General features: G+C 44.2%; 1 protein-coding gene across 1 annotated transcript in view; it reads right to left on the reverse strand.

Moving 5' to 3' along the window:
• OC90 (otoconin 90) overlaps positions 1-19661 on the reverse strand; it is a 35027-nt gene that overhangs the window by 15152 nt on the left and 214 nt on the right. Inside the window, exons 2-6 of the mRNA XM_054498094.1 lie at positions 15499-15591; positions 6322-6387; positions 4937-4993; positions 2027-2201; positions 1548-1660 (exon numbers count right to left, since the gene is read on the reverse strand). Coding sequence (XP_054354069.1) covers positions 1548-1660; positions 2027-2201; positions 4937-4993; positions 6322-6387; positions 15499-15544 — 457 coding nt within the window. The 5' untranslated portion in view covers positions 15545-15591. The remainder of the gene's footprint in view (positions 1-1547; positions 1661-2026; positions 2202-4936; positions 4994-6321; positions 6388-15498; positions 15592-19661) is intronic.

The following is a 19661-nucleotide window of genomic DNA, read 5'->3' on the forward strand; positions in this document are numbered from 1 at the left end:
CTTGCCCTCCCTCCTCATCCACCTATCTGTGTCTCACTGCTACCTTATTTCTCAACCACACCAGGCATCTCAAGCCTCAGGGATGGTCCGTGAGCTATTCTTCTGTCTGCTTTGCTCCTCTCCCACATATCTGCAAGGACAGCTTCCCACCCATTCTTTAAGTCGTCCTCAACTCTCATCATCTCAGGGAGGCTTTTCTTGACCTTCCCATTATCTGCAAGGACAGCTTCCCACCCATTCTTTAAGTCGTCCTCAACTCTCATCATCTCAGGGAGGCTTTTCTTGACCTTCCCATTATCTGCAAGGACAGCTTCCCACCCATTCTTTAAGTCGTCCTCAACTCTCATCATCTCAGGGAGGCTTTTCTTGACCTTCCCATTTAAAGAGAACCCCCCCTTTCCCTCCACAGGCCTTTCCCCTGATTCATTTTCCTCCACAGCTCTTGTCCCTCTCTAACATACTATACAATTTGTTTTGGATAGCTTCAGTGTCTGACAATGGTGAGGACATTCCAGAAGGTCAGGCTATCCCCAACACAGAAGACTGTCTTGCATTGGTGTAGGTACACAATACACACATGTTGGGTGGATGAATGAATCATGTTTTCTGGGTTCACTGTGCCTCCCACCTAGTGGTTCACACCCACCTCCTCCCCTCAATTCCTCCTTGATGCTCCATACTCCAGCCAATCCATGTTATATAGACTTGAGTGTTAGTCAGATCAGGGTTCAAATCCTGGCTTTGCCCCTTTGCAGCTGTGTGGCTTTGGGCAACTTATTTAAGCTGCAAACAATGGCCCCTTTCTAAATAGGGTTGTAAGGAAGATCAGAGTTTCTTATTATGTGCCTACACCACATAATAAACACACATAAAGTATGGCTCTAATATAGGACGCCCTGCATGCTGTGTTCTGTCTTCCGTCCGTGGCTTTGTGTATTCTACTTCTGCCAGCATTGCCTAGAGACACGAAATAAAATTCCTAGAGCCACACAGCAAATAAGGTGGGAGCTGAGATGTGAACCTATGTGTTTCTGATTCTTACTGGCAACCACCACTGCAAGCCTTATTCACATATCGCTACTTCCACCTCTACGTCCATCTCTGAGTTCTTAACATATGCCGGTCCCCGTGCTAACCATTTCACAAGCATTGTGTAATTTGATTTTCACAACTAATCTCTGAAGTAGGTTTCTCCTCCCCTTTTTGAGGGTCAGAGGAGTTAAATAATTCTGCAATGTTACACAATGTGTAAGTAGCAAACAATTTGCCCTTCCCAAGGTCTCAGGGTTGTACAAGTATAAAATTGTAAATCAGATAACTTGCTGATCAGCTAATATTTCAACTCAAAAACATTTATTGTGCATCTACTCTGTGAAAGATACAGATGCCATCAATCCAGCCCTCCTGGGGCTCTAAGTGCTGCCAATGATGCTGCCAATGGTGACGATGATGTGAGAGGATCACAACGCCCTCAGCCTTGTCCAGGCTTGGGGTCCCTAGACTGTCATTTCTGGGCCCAGGCCCCCAGGACACCTGGAGATGCTTACCACATATGATCTTCTTGCCGACACAATCGACCTCTGTGCTAAGCTTGGCAGGGTCTTGGAGACAGTCCATCTCAGCAGCCTCTTCATAGCACCTGCGGTGCTGGAAGCAGCAGCTGCAGGAAGGCCAGGAGGAGGCAGGGTGAGAGTGTGGGTTAGAGTGAGGGAGGGCAGGCAGCTCATGATCTTTCTGCGTCTCTGGATGGATCCTGGCAGTGGTCTGTTTTAAATATTCAGTGCACTAAAATGAAGTTTTGCATAACAGACATAACATAGGATCTTAATAACTTTTTAGAGTGAGAGCTGATCACAGATGACATTACCATGTAAAGATGAGTCACCCAACTAGCAGGTAGTGGAATTAAACCCTCTCCTGAGTCCCAAGTCCAGGGGCTTTTCCGTATTTGTGCTCTTGCCAAGGTATGAACCAGGCCTCCCATGAGCTCACCTTTTGGTCTTGCTCACCTGTGGAACTCGCTTACCTGTCGGATTCGTCCACAGGCAACCCTTCCATCTCAAACCTGCAGGCGCAACCATAGTCTTCAAAGTCTCGGGGGCAGAGACCAGCCACACACTTCATACCATTGACAAACTGGATCAGCACAGGGAAATTGGTGAAGACGGCCTGCAGCCAGGTGAAGTGGGGGCCCAGGCAATCTGTGGGGGTTGGGGGCAGGGCCTGATGAGCACTGGGAACTAGGACTAGGAGGGAGTCCCTTTCCCCTGGACTTCCTATACCTCAGGCTGATGGTGCCTTATCAACCTAGTAAGTCTTATTACTGTGTAATAAGACTGTTTTAGACTAAGCCATAATCCCTGCTGGTTTTCTACCTAACAACCATTTAAACCTTCTTCCTTACTAACAAAACTAGAAAGATCTTAAGGAAGGTGAGCCTTCTCCCTAGGTTCCTGAGGGTATTTCATAATCACTCTCAGCTGGTCATGGTAATCCCATGTTACCAACCGATTGGTCTATGGCTGTGCATGTGACCCAGATTTGGCCAAAAAACCTTAAGGGAAAGTCTTTAAGTGTCTTCTGAGAAATATTTCTTTTCTTTTCTAACAACGAATAAAGGCATGTAGGAAGACCCTTTTGATCTACACCTTTTTTCTACCTTGAATGTGGATGAGGATGTGCTAGCTGGAGCTGCAGCAACCACATTATAATCAGGAGGCCCCAAGTCTAAAGTTGAAAAACCAATATGCTCAGGGTAGCTGTGGAGCAAGATAGATGGAGGCTGCTGGGTCTTTGATACCTGTGTTGAGCTACCGCATGCATCCTGGTGCCTTCACACCACTTGAGATAATGAAATGTCTTTATTCTTGTTGTTATTTTTTTTTTAAAAATCAACTTTTATTATAGATTAAAGGGTACACAGGCAGGTTTGTCACATGGGTAAATTGATACCGAGGCTCGGGGTCCCAACAATCCCCTCACCCAGGCAGCAAGCACAGTACCCAACCAGGATTTTTTCAGCCTATGACCGCCTCCCTCCCTCCTTCCCTGACAAGTGGTCTCCAGCATCTATTGTTCCCGTCTTTATGTTCACATGTATTTAATGCTTAACTCCCATTTATAAGTGAAAATATGTGGTATTTGTATTTCTGTTCTTGCATTAAATCACTTAGGTTAATGGCCTCAAACTCCCTCCATGCTAAATGCAAATCCAAACCGCAATGAGACACCATCTCACACCAGTCAAAATGGTAATTATTAAAAAAATCAAGAAACTACAGACAGTGAGGCTGCAAAGAAAAGGGATTGCTTATACACTGGTTGTTGGGAATGCAAACTAGTTCAGCTACTGTGAAAAGCAACTTGGAGATTTCTCAAATAACCTAAAATAGAACTACTATTTGACCCAGGATTTCCGCTACTGGGTATATACATATACCCAAAGGAAAATAATTCATTCTGTCAAAAAGACACATGCATCTGTATGTTCATTGCAGCACCATTCCCAACAGCAAAGACATGGAATCAACCTAGGTTCTCATCAACAGTGGATTGGATAAAGAAAATGTGATACAAATGTCTTTATTATTTGAGTCACTATTAGTTCACTGAATGGATCCCAAATGATATGGTGATGATACTATAAAACTATAAGCCAGTATGGAAAGAAATGTGGTACAGACATTCACAACTTTTAAGCACCCATTAGGTGTCAGAAACTGCACTAGGTGCTTTCACTAGCACAATAGTGCAGCCTGGCTGAGTGCGTAATGCATTGGAAAACATTTGCTTTGTCTGTTGTCCCATAGGCCTCCTGTTAACCCTGCAAGGCAGATGTTTTCTGTCACTGCCAGTTCACAGTAAATAAACTTGCTTTACATTTCACAGTAAAGAAACCGAAGGCCAAAGACATGCCTAAGGCATCAACCAGAGATAATGATTTGCCCTGAAGTATACAGCAATCAAAACTGGCAAGAAAACCATAGCAACAGTTTCCGACTCTAAATCTCACATTCTCCTCCCCATTCTCTACCTTTCTGACTAGAGGATCCTTGAGTGCTGCATGGGTTACCCCTCACTACTGATTTAACATGCTCGGGGTCACCAGAGCTTAAGGGGATCAGGAGTAGTTTGTGAAGACCAGTTCCACCTCATATTATTCACCTCATTCAAACTTCCTTTCCCGTGTTTTGTACCCACAAGGCCTAATCAGAAAAATAAAGACAGAATTCTATGCTGATTGAAAAAGCAACACTAAGCTTTATGCATGTGTGTATTTATGTAAATATGCATTTTCATTCAGAAACTTACAAGGCACCTGCACTTAGTTATACAAACAGTTTAAGCGCAGCCTTATGCCCAGCATGGCCCAATCCAAAAGTAATTCTGAGTGTCTTTGTTCATGTCAATCGTATTATAGTCTTTTTTTGGTACTTTTAGTAGTTGATGATAGGAACCATCATAGTGTCCTGATAGTCACATAATAGATTTTCAGTTGATAAATGGGATCCTTGACACACTTTGACATTCTTAAACTTTATATTTACTAGTCAGGGAAGAAAAATAAAACTACTTTGGTGCACAGGACTAAGCTCTAGACTCCAAGGAGAGCTCCTCCCTTCTAGCTGGGTGGTCTTGGGCAAGTCACTCAACTCCCTTAGGTTGAGTTTCCTTTTCTATAAAATGGGGATACCATTCCCTTCCTGGAGAGTTGTGAGTCAGGACTAATGAAGTAAGGAATAGGAAGTCACATGGTAGCTCAGTGGCTCACCCTGCAATAAAAGACACCACTACTCTCGTCGGAACTTGGGTCTCCTTGTTGGGAGGTAGCTGTGGAGGCTCCGAGGGTTGAGACCAAGGCCCTTGCAATTTCCTTAGATTTTTCCACACATGCCCTGACCTCTGGTGGATAAAAGCAATTTTAGACTTAACTTACCAAAAATTTCAGCCACACTTTCCACATTTTTAAACATCCCACTGAAGAATGTGATATCTAAGTGTAAGAAAGAAAACAAATAAGAGTCTTGGTTTTTCTTTTTTTTCACCTCCCTGTCCACCCTCTAGGTAAAGTGTACATAAAATCTTTCTTCATTTTCCAAAGACAAAATTGACCTTGGGCTAAGCTAGCTTTCTACTAACACAGGTTACCATGGAAACCTGATAGAGATGAAATGTGAATTCCATTACTGGGTAGCATTGCACAATGGTACAAATGACCCCTGGGTGGTAAGGTATATCTGGACTGGCAGGAATTATGGGTGAACTATAAATACCTGGTAGGAAATCATCATCTTGGGTCTCATTCAGTGTGATGACTCTTATAAACGGTCATCCTACTGGGTGTCCTAGAAATTATACCCATGAGGTCATTACTACAGATACTGATTCCTATGGAGAATGAAGCTTCTAAGCCGGGGCTGGTCATACAGCTGCTCCACATAAGTCCCATTCTCTTATACCTGAGTTGTTTGTTATCTGGGATCCCCAGGACTGCTGTGTAGATTGCCGTGAGGGCTACTCTTGCTGAAGAGGAGTGGCTGCCATGGCCTGCTGGCATGCTGTGTTCCTTAGCTTTGATTCTTCTAAATGCCAAGTGTGGCCTGTGAGTCTTAATGTCTAATTAAAGAAGGCCTCCTGGTGAGCATTGCAGTTCCTCTAGAAGTTATGCCATTTGGAGAGAGTCCACTTGTCATTTGAATCTGAACGGGACAGATTACTTTGCAAGTATGGACTCACACATGAATAATTTGGTTGACCCAACTCACTCCTCTGAAAGGTTGGAAATGAACGCTTGATTCAGGGCTGACATCACCAGGGAATTCACTATGCATTATGGTCTTCAGCCATGCCCACCTTCAGGGACCCACCTGAGAAGTGTTTATAAACTATCACTGAGAAAATTTTCACTTCCCCGGGAAACAAATATGGATCCTCCTTTTTTACAACCAGAGCAAGCAACATATCATTTATCCCTCTTGGTCTTGCCTTCTTGGAAGCGCAGAGCTCGTTCCGAAGCTAAGATACAATTAATATATAATCTTCACGTCAGCCCATTTCCTGCCTTCTCCTGGTTTCCCTTTTCAGCTGACCTTTGTCTTTAACAGAAATTTTTAGACTTTGTCTCAGTTGAGAGACAAAGGTTGGGCCAGACACCAGGGGAGATTGTTGGGGAGATGCTTTTGAGTCCCACTCCAATCCCTTTACTTACAAATGCCACAGCAGTGAGTGGCTCTAGGGTGTATTCAGAAGGGGTCATTTTCTCTGCCAATATCCTAGACAACTTTCTACTCTGCTCCTAAGAAAAGTTCTAAGAATCCTTACTGATATTGTTTGGGAGTCCTGGAGGCAGCTCCTGTGGAAGATGTGGAGTGTCCAGAGGATGGCCCCCTATAAATAAGGAAGAGAAAGTAGGGTAAGCACAAACACTGATACCATTCTCTTGCTGGACTAAGGCCAGAAGGCGACAGCCAGACAAACAATGGGAATTCACATAAATTCAATTCCATGCATATTTTCTAGAGCCTGCTATGCACTAGATTTAGGAGGTCATTCCTGAAGGAAATAAGGGGATGGCTGGGGTAGCCCTGATGTCTTATATTGGTAAGCCTTAACAGTGGCATTCTGGTTGGGAATGGAGAGGTTGGGAGACTTATCTTGAAGCCGTCTTTGTGTATGAAGCATCCTGTTTTATTTAGATTGCAAGTTTGTTTTGGACTTTCTTGACATAAAGCGTTGGTGGAAAGAGGTAAATACATGAAAAATACCCCAACCCCCAAGGAGTTTATATAATAATAGAAGATAAGAGTTTTCCCCAGACTATCAGCATCAGAATCACCTGGGATGCAGGCTCCGTAAACATTCTGATTCCTATGCTCTCACTCAAGTTTGATTCAGCCAGTCTGGACTGGGACTCAGAAAGAAGCAATTTTAGCAAGCTCCCCAACTAGTTTTGAAGCTGATGGTCTCGAAACCTCACCTTGAGAAATGTTACTTAATGGTGTAATAACAATAGTGTCCTAGTACTACCAGTACCCAAATACAACCACCACCTTCAGCCAAGACTTCATCATGCTGGGGGTGTGAAGATGCAGCCTGGGCTAATGGGACAAATATATGGGAGTTGGAATCCCAGGTTCAACACAGATTCGCTCTCTAAAAGTTCGGAGAGCTTATAGACTTGTTCCTGCTCATATTTTTCTTTCCCCAGCAACATAAAGCTTATAAGTAGTTGGAAATGATCAAAAGAGTTTTGTCTTTCTTCGTCAAGTGGAGAGTTATGGAATCAGCACTGTCCGTCTGACACTGTGTAGAAGCCCTATCAATCTGAAAGTCACAAAGGACCATCCTTCACAGAAGCATGTTAGACTAAATCTGTTCAGGAAGATGCCCCCAGGTGGTGTCTGAGTTGGCCTTGCTTGGCTTAGAGCAGGTTTCTCAGCTTCACATTGTTGACATTTTGGGTTGTGAAATTTTCTGTCGCTAGGGATTGTCCTGTGCATTGATATTTAGCAAGATTGTTCTATGTTGTATATTTAGCAAGATCCCTGGCCTCTAGCCACAGATACCAGCAGGAAACCCTTCCATACACACTTTCTTCTGATAAAACTCATTCCCTTGGAGTTTCCAGAACACATAACTGAGAGAGTCACTGAGGCTCGCCAACTCCTTCCTAGTGGAGACAAAATCACCACTGTTGAGAGGAATAACAACAGTGGGTGCTTGTCCTTGCTACCAGTACCAGGACTGGCACTACCAATATACCATCCCAGAAGGTTCCTCAAACTTCAGTCACTAGCATATTGCCTCTACTATTACTTACTAATGTGTATTTTTAAGTCAACTCACTTTTTTTTATTAAAGGAGAATTTGATTTACTTTTCAATTATAAAAAAGTTTGTTTCATCTGGGAGTTACAGTGACTCTAAATTTGTATGCACATAATAACATTTCTTAATGCAACATTTTAAGTCAACTCACTTTTTTTTGTTTTATTACGGGGTAATTTTATTTACTGTCCAATTATAAAAAGTTTGTTTCATCTGGGAGTTCCAGTGACTCTAAGTTTGTATGCACATAATAGCATGATCCAAAATATATAAAGCTAAATTTGACATAATTGAAAAGACTATTTTAAATCTGTCAGTGGGAGATTTAAAAACAAAATAAGCCACATTGCTTCTAAAAAGGTAAGTATTTTTACTTTTAAAGGAAACTTTTATTTGTAAATGGGAAACTATGGTAAAGTGCTGACAAGAATAAACAAAAATAAGTTATAAAAATTGTAAAACAGTAAACATTTAAAAATTAGAATTATAAAATGTTCATCTATGCATTATCCACTATCATCATTGTACCCTGCTATGGTTTGAATGTATGTGTTCCTCCAAAATTTATATCTTAGTACTTAAACTTCAAGGTGATGGTATTAGAAATCAGGGACTTTGGGAGGTGATTAGGTCTTGAGGCTTTGCATCCGTACATGAGATTAGCATCCTTCTAAAAAGGCTGGAGGGAAATAGCTAGGTCCATTTGCCCTTCCGCACTCCTTTCATGTGAGGACATAGCACTCATCCCTTCTGCCATGTGAAGATAAAACGAGAAGGCCCTCACCAGACACTGAATCATCTGGTGCCTCGATCTGAGACTTTCCTGCCTCCAAAACTGTTAGAAGTGAAATTCTGTTCTTTATAAATTACCCAGTCTGTGGGATTTTGTTATAACAGCATGGACAGACTAAGCTAAATTTGACAGAATTGAAAGGAAAAACTTTCAAATATGTCAGTGGGAAAAATTGTTTTAAATAAGCCACCTCACTTTAAAAAGGGTAAATATATTTTTCTTTTAAAGCAAGCTTTTATTCATAAATGGAAAACCACTGTAAAGGCCCAGGACCCAGGATACACAGAAGGAACTGAGAGCAATTCGGGATGGTTGGAGTATAGAGACTAAGGCAGTCATGGTCCCAGATGCATTAAACCCACTGTGGTCCCCCAAATACACCGCACATTTTCACAGTATTTAGTCCTTGCTTTTGCCTCTTTCCCATCTTTCCTGACTGAAAAACCCTTGTCCTCTAATGACTCTATGCAACTTCTACCAAAATCCCCTACACCCTTAGTCACACTATGCACCTTAGCTGTTTTTCTATCAGCATCAATAACTATCATCAGGGGAATGGACAGAATGACTGGGGTCCTCGTCCTTTGATCTGGAAAGTCTCAAGGTGACTCTTTTGTCCCCACTCCCCCCTGTTTTACAGGTGAAATATCAGAGGTTTAGAGAGGTGGCACTTGCCACAGCCACAGAGCACAGCAGGAAAGGGAATAAGGATCAGTGTTTGGCCAACTTCGTTACGAGGGATGGCTGGGGCACAGTCTACAAGAGGGTAGCTGCAACCCCCCATGACCCAACTCACCAAAGGACCTGCCTGCAGGGGGCCTGAGGCTGAGGCACCCAAAGGCTGTGTGGGTTGGGAGCCTGCTCTTCCACCTGCTAAATGTGTCTGTGTCCCCAGAGATAATTCCATGATGAATTTGCTGCCCAAGAGAATTCCATGGTGAAACGATGAGGTTGACAATGAAGGTAATGTCCAACAATGCAACCCATGTGTTAATGAAGTGGGGAAAGGGAACAGTGAACATAAGAAGTTGTTAATGATAATAGTAACAAATAACTGGCTTAACCTTTAAGCACCTGTAGCATGCCTTCTGATGTTATTTCCTTCTACCTTTACAACACTTTTTTTGTGTCAATGTTATCAAGTCTTGCAGACTTATGTTTGTCTCCTACCACGCCAGTACTCCAAACCTTCTGTGATTCTCTAAGATCTCCAGCTTCTTAATGAGTAATCAAGGCTCTTGGGGAAGCAGCCCAGCCTAGTGATCATGGCTGGAAAAAGATCCAGTCCAACAAGCTACCTGCCCAAGGATCTCACACAATTCAAAACTTGCATCCTTTATGTTTTCACAGTGGATAAGTGCAGAGTAAAGGGCTCCAGGTCAGGGTGTATGAATGCATAACGGGTATTGTTTAGAAGGATATTAGGGAGCAGGAAGGAGTGTTGATCTTATAGCCATGATATCTCGCACCCTTTCATTCTCTGAAGGTGTAAAAGTGTGCCTGCTTTAAAGCAGCTTTTTGTTCTCTCAGAACTTTGATAGTATTTTGTAAAATGCTCTCAATTAATAGCCTGACATACCTGAGGATGGACAGCCTTTTCCATAGATTTTTTAGCTATATATCCTTCTTCACACCTTCCATTCCCAAGTTATTGGTTTGAGGTTGCATTTCTCAGCATGAGCTCAAGCCAAACTACTTAATGAACAATTACCTGTTGCTGTGGCCCTGTGACATGGCTGTAATGTATCACAGATGATAACTTCTTCAGCTGCCATCTTTGGACTGCTATGACGTGTGCCAATATCCATTATTTTGGACTATTTGTATAAATTGATGTCATTAGCATGTTCTGTTGCACCATCTCACCTCTACATCATTCAAATTCACATAAAATATGACTGCATTATAAGGGTTTTTTGTCCAACAGGCCTGACTTAAAAACTTACCTCTACCATTGTGTCACCCTAACAAGTCACTTAACTCTCAAAACCTCATTTTTCTGTTGGATAGAATGGAAATAATAACCCTTACCTCACTGGATCATTACAGAGGCTTTCTAGGTAAAGGGGTCAACAGGAGCAAAAGCCGAAGGGTCTGGAAGCAGTTGGCTGTGGGGAGGGCAGACTGGCAGGAAAGAAGACTGCAAAGGGAGGAGGATATCAATGATGTGGACCCTGAAGGCCTCAGAGGGGCAAGTTGTGGAAGGTTCTAAGTAGGCACAGTGACAGTGGAGTCATAGGAATGCACGATCCATGAAGACTTGTTCATTAGGGGTGGGTAACTTTGGAATCTGTCACTCATGTTCTCAGTAACATAAGCCTCTTCCTGGGACATGGGACATGTCCTACTTCTAAGTAAGATCCCAGGGATGTTCATGAAACTCACTGAAGCCACCTCTGCCTTAAGGATTCTGAGAGGCTGCAGGGGATGGAAATAGACACTGAATATATCAGGAGACCAGGTTAGAGGCTTCACTTTCCTACATGCCGGCTGTGAGACTTCGGGCACATGTTCTTTCCTCGTTGAGCCTCACTTTGATCCTCTGTAAAATGAGACAATTGTATCTGCCTGGCAAGATGCTTCCAAACACAAAATGACTCAATGTATATAATATAACTGCATAGGCCGGGTGCGGTGCTCACAACTGTAATCCCAGCACTTTGGGAGGGTGAGGCAGGCAGATCACCTGAGGTTGGGAGTTCAAGACCAGCCTGACCAACATGGAAAAATCCCATCTCTTCTGAAAATGCCAAATAAGCTGGGCGTAGTGGCACGTAATTCCAGCTACTCAGGAGGCTGAGGCAGGAGAATTGCTTGAGTCCAGGAGGCGGAGGTTGCGGTGAGCTGAGATCACGTCATTGCACTCCAACCTGGGCAACAAGAATGAAACTCTGCCTCAGATAATAATAATAATATAACTGCATAATTCCAGGCTCATGGAAGATCTCAGCAGTCTACATTTGTTTTTCACACTGAAGAAGGGAAAAACAACAGAGTTTAAAGAGATCTAAAGATGATCCTATTCAGTCCCCACTCTAGAGATGAGAAAATTGTTGGATAGAACTTGAAGGCAGAGTGGGAACTGCTATCTGGGATTTCTGACCCCCAGCCAAGTACTCTCACTGTTATCCCTCTTCTGGCTATGCTGTTCACTGCAGCCCTCACACTGGTCCCTACATCCAACTTTATTTTCTCTGTTCTCCTTTTTTGAAGCATCCTTCACTCACCTATCTAACTCCTATCCAATTCCTGCCTTCTTATTAGCCAAGCTCAAGGACACCTTCTACAATTATTCCTAGGCTAAGGAGACCTTCCTCTTTTGAAGCTTTGGCATTTATGTGTATCATGGCACAGAAGAAAAAGCATGGGCTTTAGAGCACAACAAATGTGAATCCACATTCCAGCTCAGTAACTTCTTGGTTTTGTGACCAGGAGCAAAGTTCTATATCTCTCTGACTCCAGTCTTCTCATCTGTAGAATGGGGCTAACTATTTGTGCATTTATATCATAGGACATTGTGAGATTACATGAAATCTTACTGAGAGATAACATGAAATGACACATGGACTCCTGGCGGTAACATGTGGGAAATGGGGTCCAACTTAAGACCAAGGACTGCAGACCCAAATCTTTGCAGGGATGGGCAGATAATGTAAACAAGTAGCAGTCCAATGCTGGGAAGCAATAGGGAATGGTGGGGACTGTGGAGAACCAGAGAGATCCAAGTTACAGCAAGACAGGCAGTTGTGACTCAGCACCAGGGCTTGAGAAAGGAGTCTCACCATTTTTATTTTTCAAAAATTTTTTTTGAAATTTTTGGTAAAATCTTCCAATTTTAAACTCTTGGCTCAAATTTAAAATAAAATAGTTTGTGGACTAAACAAAACAGGCTGATTTCAGTTTGAAGGTGAAAGGAAGGTGCTTTGCTTTGGGTGTTTGTGAGGCTGCGTGGGATGGCTGGTGCTCCATCTAGGGGCAGGGATGGGAGCTGACCATGCATTTCTCAGGTTCCAGTGCCAGCCATGTATTCCCTTTGCCAGGTTCTCAGAATGGTTCCCATGAACAGGGAATTCCCTCCTGCCTGAAAACTACAGGCTTTGAGGGGACTGTGACCTATAAAATGTAGACTTTCAGGCAGGGAGGGAGACTCGTGACTTCAGTTCCATTTGAGCCCTTGTCACAAAGCCCATGTAATTGCTCTGGAACATTTTTCACTGGGCATAATTGCCTTGGAAATTAATCAGCATAATAACCAGCAGCTAAGAATATCTGCGGCCCACTTCAGCAGCAATAGTAAAATCTTGCCTGTTCCTTGGCAATTACTATTACTGCACTCTATTCCTTTGTGCAATTGATAATTAAGTTCCTCTTCTGGAGGGTGGGAGATAATCTTATTACCTATAGATGTTAATAAGGTGTGCTTTCTTGCCCACACTCACACTTACTTTCAGGATATAGACGCCCACACGTTATTATTAGCAATTAAAATAGTCACCCTGGATGTGAAACTCTTTATCTCCGAGTACTAAATTAGTTCACTCACAAAGTCCAACAGTGCAGCTTAGGGAGATGCATGGTCAGAGGGAATGTAAGGACAAAACTCACCAGAATGACATTGATTATGATTCAGTAAGCTTGTTACACGCAGAAGGTGATGAGCATCTGTCCTGTTCCAGGAGCAGGACACTGCGTTTTGCCGGCATCACCTTGTCTGATCTTCTCTTCAGTATTGCGAGGCACATTCTGTCATTTCCATTTTATAGACAATGAAACCGAGACTCTTGGATGAAGCTATAAAGCTTTTTCTCACCCAGTATGTATGGCTTTCCTTGATCTGGCCCCTGCTGCCTCTGCTGAATCATCTCCTACCTTGAACTTCATGCTCCGGAGATACTGAAAAGCTTAGATTTTCTGGACAGCAAACTACTTCTTGCCATCCTGCCTTTGCTTGTACTGCACCCTGGGGTCTGAGATGCCTTCCCCTTGTCTGTTCCCCTCGCATTACTGACTCTCACTGACATTTTGTGGCTCCATTCAAAGTTCAAGGAGCCCTGCCTGACCCCCAACCTACCCTGGGTCAGGGACACTACCCCTGTGCTAGCATAATGTTGCGGACATCCTTCTCTCATCGCGCCTGTCACCCCATGTTGCAATGATCTGTTTATGTAACCATTTCCCCCACTAAACTAGGGACTTGAAGGTAAGCACTGTGATGTATGTAATATACTGATATATGTATATACTTACATTATACATATATAACAGAAACCACAAGTTCAACTGATAACTGTTTAATGAAGGACAGAACATGCAATAGTTGAACCACACCATCAAATGGCCTGCGAGTGGTGGCCTGCTAGAATCAGAGAATCTTAGTCTTGCAAACTTGAAGCAAACTTAGAATATAACATCTTTAGATAGTGGAATGATAATGTCTCTTGGTGCTTTAGAATGCGATTTCATGGTATTATGTATTCTACCAAAAAGATCAACCAGGATTGCACAAAACCCACCTTTTTCCTCAGGCCCCTTCTCAGAGGATCTGGAAGGAAACAAACATGCACAGGACAAGGGGGAAGTGGGAGCCAACACATGGTGGTGTGTGAAGGGGGGGCTGCAGCATGAGCTTCAATGCAGAGCTCGCAGCCAAAGGGACCATGTGCTTAGGTGGGAGGGCCAAGGGATCTCCCTCTCCTAATGCAAATGTGGCCACCATCCCACTAGCTGATGCCTGCCCTTGGAAGTCACAAGGCAGCTCCAAGTGAGAGTAGAGGAAGCACAGCAGTCACTCTGGCTGTGTTGAGGGAGCCAACATGGAAGCTGCTCCCCGTCCTGCTGCAGGGATAAAGACCCCTGGAGAGACCTCAACATACACAGAGACCCTCCCCATGGTCAACACTTATAAAGCATTGTCTTGTATCTGACTCATATTTCCACTGGGGAAGCCATGAGAAGGGACCTTGCGGAGCTCCAACTACAGGAAGCATAACTGACCGAGGGCCTACGGCTGTGCTTGGAAGTCCAAGGCAGGGTTTGCTTAGAGGCCTCGTCCCCCTCATGCCTGTTCCCAGCCAATGTCCCGGAGCAGGTAGGTACACCACAGAGGACAAGGCTCCTGGGGCACACGGGACTCCTCCGGCTCCTCTTGGATGACCTTGCCAGCTTACATCCAACTGAAGTCTAGGGCACGTTCACCTCCCCTCTGCCCGTCTCCTTCACAGGCAGAACTTTCTGAAGATCTCTGCCTTTCACAGTTGCCACTCCATGTTTTTCCTCACTGTTGTTTCCTCTACTGAAATCTGCACACTTGATCTAGTTTGGGCTTCTGTTTCTCAGAAGACCCAGATTCAGACACCACTGCCACATCTTTGGGTCAGAAGCCTCAATAACACCTTCCCTGCTACAGTGTCTGGCCCCAGAATTGGCGAATTTGTTGGGCAAGCAGTCTTATCTCAGTGGTGGTCACACACTTACTCCTGAAAAACTTGGGGCTGCAGGTCGAGCATGTTCAGTTCACACGTAAGTGGATACGATTGCACGTAAACTTTCTATGACTGTAATTTTTTGAAAGGTAGGTGTTAACATTTGAAAATAAAATCTCTTGGGATGTACCAAAAATGTTTGTAACCATTTATTATCGTAGAGCATATAATTGTCATTTTTGTCACCACAAGGTAGTTGCAAACTAATAAAAGAGGGAAGAAATAAAGCAAGAAGACAAGAGAGGAATATGTTTAACCATCTCGATTTTACAGAAAAATAAGGACATTTAAAAGACACGTGGGAAAGATGGTGGAGGTGGGCATGTTGAAGGGACAGTATTCATATGAAGTAATTATATGCTAAGCTGGAACTGTGGTGTAAGATATCATTACTCACCGGCATGGGGGATCATCAGCACACTCGTGAGGAGAAACGCAATCATAGCAGAAGAGCAAAGGATGGGGCTTAGACAGCAACTGGAACAGACTCCTGGGAGAGAAGCCAGCAGAATAGGATGAATGCGTTTTCAGAATTCCCATGAAAGAACCCATGGGACCCCCCATGTCCTTTCTTGGTCCCTCAAGGCATGTGGTAAAAGGAGAAAACCCTGAAAGGGTGTAGGTTCCAATTTTGCCACTAACTGACAGTGTGCCTCTAAGAAGATTATGTTCCCTCCTTGAGACTCAGTTTACCCATCTGTAAAATGGAAATGTAGCCATGAGCTCCCTGAAGACACAGCCGTGGGCTTCTGTATTTACTGATTGATTCCATGGTCATTTATTCCAGGCCTGCCTCATGTCAGGCATCAAAGGACTGAGGATCCAGGAGTGCAAAGTGAGGAAAACACACTCCTTACCTCCGAGTTGCTCATAGACTAATGCGGAAGGGAGGCAAGGTAACAAGTGCTGTAGTTTGGCTTTTGCTAATTGAATTTTAAATAGCTCGTACTTTATGATATACCCAGCATTCCCAATGCACCTTTGGCACGTAGGTCTTGAACCTTTCAACCATCACTTGACATATAAATAAATCCTACAACCACATGGTGGTGCTGCATGCTAGCAAACAAATCTTTTCCTGCAGCGTCTCCTTCCTTCCCTTCCTTGGCTTTTGAGCGTTTTGAATACTTTGTTGCGGTCCTGAGAGTTCAATAGATACGCCTCAGAGGATGCTCTAGGGGCAAAGGGGTGAAGTGGGCAGATTCCAGCAACCCTACTGCTTTTAACTTGTAGCTGCCGTCTGCTGAGATCAGCAAATATTTAACTTCAATAAGCCCTTAACGGACTCTAGCCAGTCCATTATATATTTAATAGTGGGGCAGGGTTGGAGGGGCAGGGAAAAGACCAGAGTGCTTTTAAAATAATTTTTGCCCCCTTAGAATGTAACTCCATAAATAATGTAAATACGATTGGTTGACTTGTGCATATTCTGCTTTTAGAACATGTTTCTGGGAGAAAGTATGAATGATAACACATCTTGATCCATACTACCCTAGTGGTACACACAGGGCTGCTGGATAGGGTTGTACATGTTGTGCACTGCACAAAAGCACTTGGTCAGGGGGGTCAACTAGATGCTGAAAAAGCCAGTGCTTGACTCTGAAGCTTGTCTTTTGCAGTGTTGCATCAACCCGAAGGATGGAGCACTTTGTGAAATTTGTTCTCCCAGAGACCAAGCCCGCCCCGTATTCTGGTGGTCCTACATATGTACCCAGGGCCATGGCGGGTCACTCTGCCTGTGAGCAAGCCTTGAAATTACGGAAGGTGTCCCAGAGAAGAAGACACTGTAGGTTGTACAATCACTACTCTATGGACCTATCCCAGGGTCTAGCACAAGCTCTGGTGGCTGCAAAATAAATGTTTGTTGAATGAATTTTTTAAAAAAGGGTAGAGTGTGAGTTCTTTGAGATTCTCACTCAGCTCAAGAATTCTCTAGTAATCTGCTTGCCATCTCATTGGTACAACGCTCTGCTTAGAGCCTTTTTTAGCCACACAAATTCCTAAAACTGGTTAATTTTCAAGGTTAGACAGTCTCTCTCACTGTTTGGTGGAAATTCAGTTCTGAATGATTCCTTCTCAGGCCATGAAACAAGACTGAAAATTAAGGGGAAGACAAGAGAGGTCTCCAAATGGAAAGTGGTATGCCCTGGAAACTCTTGTGGTTAGCAGAAGGCACTTCAGAGGAGCCCAGAGACCTCATTGAAGTGATACCCACACAAATGGGGCCAATATGAACTTGGACAATGTAGTCACTTTCTGCCACACAGTATGTCAGGTATTTTATTGTGACCATCACACCGTGCCAGCATGTCTGAACTTGGAGTGGCATTGGGATCTTCCAGTCCAAGCTCCTGTTTTACAGATGAGATCATTGAGGCTCAGAGCCTGGCAAATCATGGCAAGAATGTCCGACTTCCCCGGTCTCCTGACTCCAAGTCCAGTGTCATCATAATAACAGTACCTATCTGTGAGGTTGTTGTGAAGACTGAAATGAGTTAATCTTTGTGAGGCACTTACAACAGCGCCTGACATAGAGAAGTTGCTCAAAAGCATTAAGAATTACAATGATGGCATCTGGCTCGAGGTTAAAGGCTAAATAAGTAGTAGCTGCTACAATGAAGGCCTTTGTGCTGTTCCCTAATCCCCTGTAAGAGTGGAAGGCCCTGTCTGGTGAATGAAGAAGAGTGATCAGTTTTGCACAGTGGGTCTCTGTTTTTCTTTTGTGACACGTGTTTCAGGGCTGCATTCCCCTGGGTCGTTCTGCAGCTCAGATAAGACGGCCTGAAGGTCATGTTCCATTACCTCCTTGAAATATGTTGCTTGAATGCAAATGAGCCAAAATGACTTTATTAGAAACATAATTTTGACTATGCTCTAATTTATTTTTGCAATAAGTTATAAAGAGGTATGATTGGGGGTTCTTAGGTAATGGGCAGAGTTTCAGTAGGGGAAGATGAAAAAGTCCTGGAGGTGGACAGTGGCATGATTGCACATCAATGTGAATGCACTTAATGCTCCTCAACTGTACACTTAAAAGTGGCTAACATGGTCAATATTATGTATATTTCACCACAACTTTTTAAAAAGTAAGTAATAAACTTCATGACCTTATTCCTTTAAACACAAAATTTCATGGATTGGGTCATTCTTTGTGTCAGGTGTTCCACTGAGTATGCCCCACTTGCTGTCTGGTGACAACCCTCCAAGACTTTGGCTATCAAGATGCCTCACTTTCTAGACGAGGAAACTGGGCTCAGAGGGTGAGTCACTTGCCAGGGTGGCCCTTGCCCAGAAGGGGGCGCTCTGGCAATGACCAGACTCAGGTGGGCCAGTCTGACTTGTTTTGGCTCCAACACCCTAAACGGCTAGGCCGGTCCTTTGAGCCAAATTAAGCATCCCAGTGATGATTCACTGCATAACTGTCACGATTATTGGTAGTACTTGCTTGGGAGGACCCTTAGGGTGGCCAGCTTCTTGCTAGGGTGTGGTGAAACACAGCAGGTGACAGCTCCCTCACTGAGCGCCAAGAAGGAAAGTCAGTGCCAGCCAGAAGGTGCCAGTTAGAAGCACATGGTCAGCCCTGGGCAACAGTGAGGATGACCTGAATCCGGGGTACGTGCACATTAGGGTATGTGGGTGGGATGGCGCAGGCCTGCTTCTGAAATCCAGTATCCTCCTGTTGGCCAAGTCAGGTGCCCTTGGCTGTGGGGCTGTGTCTACCTGGAGGAAAGACCTCCTTCTCCTAATTTGCCCAAGGAAGCCTCTGGGGCTATCGTGGCCTCATGGGTCAGTACTGTCCTTGTGGGCCTGAGAAGGCTCCCGAAACCTCGCCTTGGTCTGCATGCCAGGTTTGGAGTCCCGGCTCCCCAAGCTGTCTCCCAATGGCCGGTCTCATGGCCGCATAGCCAGTGTCTGAGCCCAAGGCCTTGCTGGTCGGACAGACCTGGGCTGGGGTCAGGGAGTTCAGGCTCTGCCTTTTTCTTGTCGAGTGCCCTGAGCCAGGCACTGAAGATGCCTGGAACTCATTTTCCTGGGCAGCGAAATGCATATAATGGTGTTTTTTCATCAGGGAATCATGAGGGTTAAATGTGATGAGTCTTATAAAGGTAGAACACCATCTCCGGCACTTGCTCAGTGCTCAGTGAGGACTGCCCATAATTAATGCTGATTGTGTTTCCACAACAGGTGCCCTGGGCAGGGTCATTGCCCCACACAGGCTTGTAGGATCCTCACTAATGTGAAGTGGTGGATTTTTCCCCCAGGTAAATTCACCAGGTGCTGTCTATCTGGCATTGCATCTTTTCACAGATAGACTCAGAGCAATTTGGGTTTTTAGCTATATCCTGGAGCAACATCCAGATCTCAGACAGCCCTGAGAGCATCCCTTACTACCTTATCTTCCATTCATTTATCTCCTCATTTCCCCTCCATTCTTCTCTCCCTTCCTCCCTCTTTCCCTCTCTCCCTCCCTCCCTTCTACCCTCTCTTTCTCCCTTCTTTTCTTCCTTCATCAATTTCTCCCACTTTTCTTCCCTCCCCTCCTTCCTCCTACCCTTTCTG

The sequence above is a fragment of the Pongo pygmaeus genome, chromosome 7 (assembly GCF_028885625.2).
Source record: "Pongo pygmaeus isolate AG05252 chromosome 7, NHGRI_mPonPyg2-v2.0_pri, whole genome shotgun sequence".
In the NCBI taxonomy this organism is placed as follows: domain Eukaryota; kingdom Metazoa; phylum Chordata; class Mammalia; order Primates; family Hominidae; genus Pongo; species Pongo pygmaeus.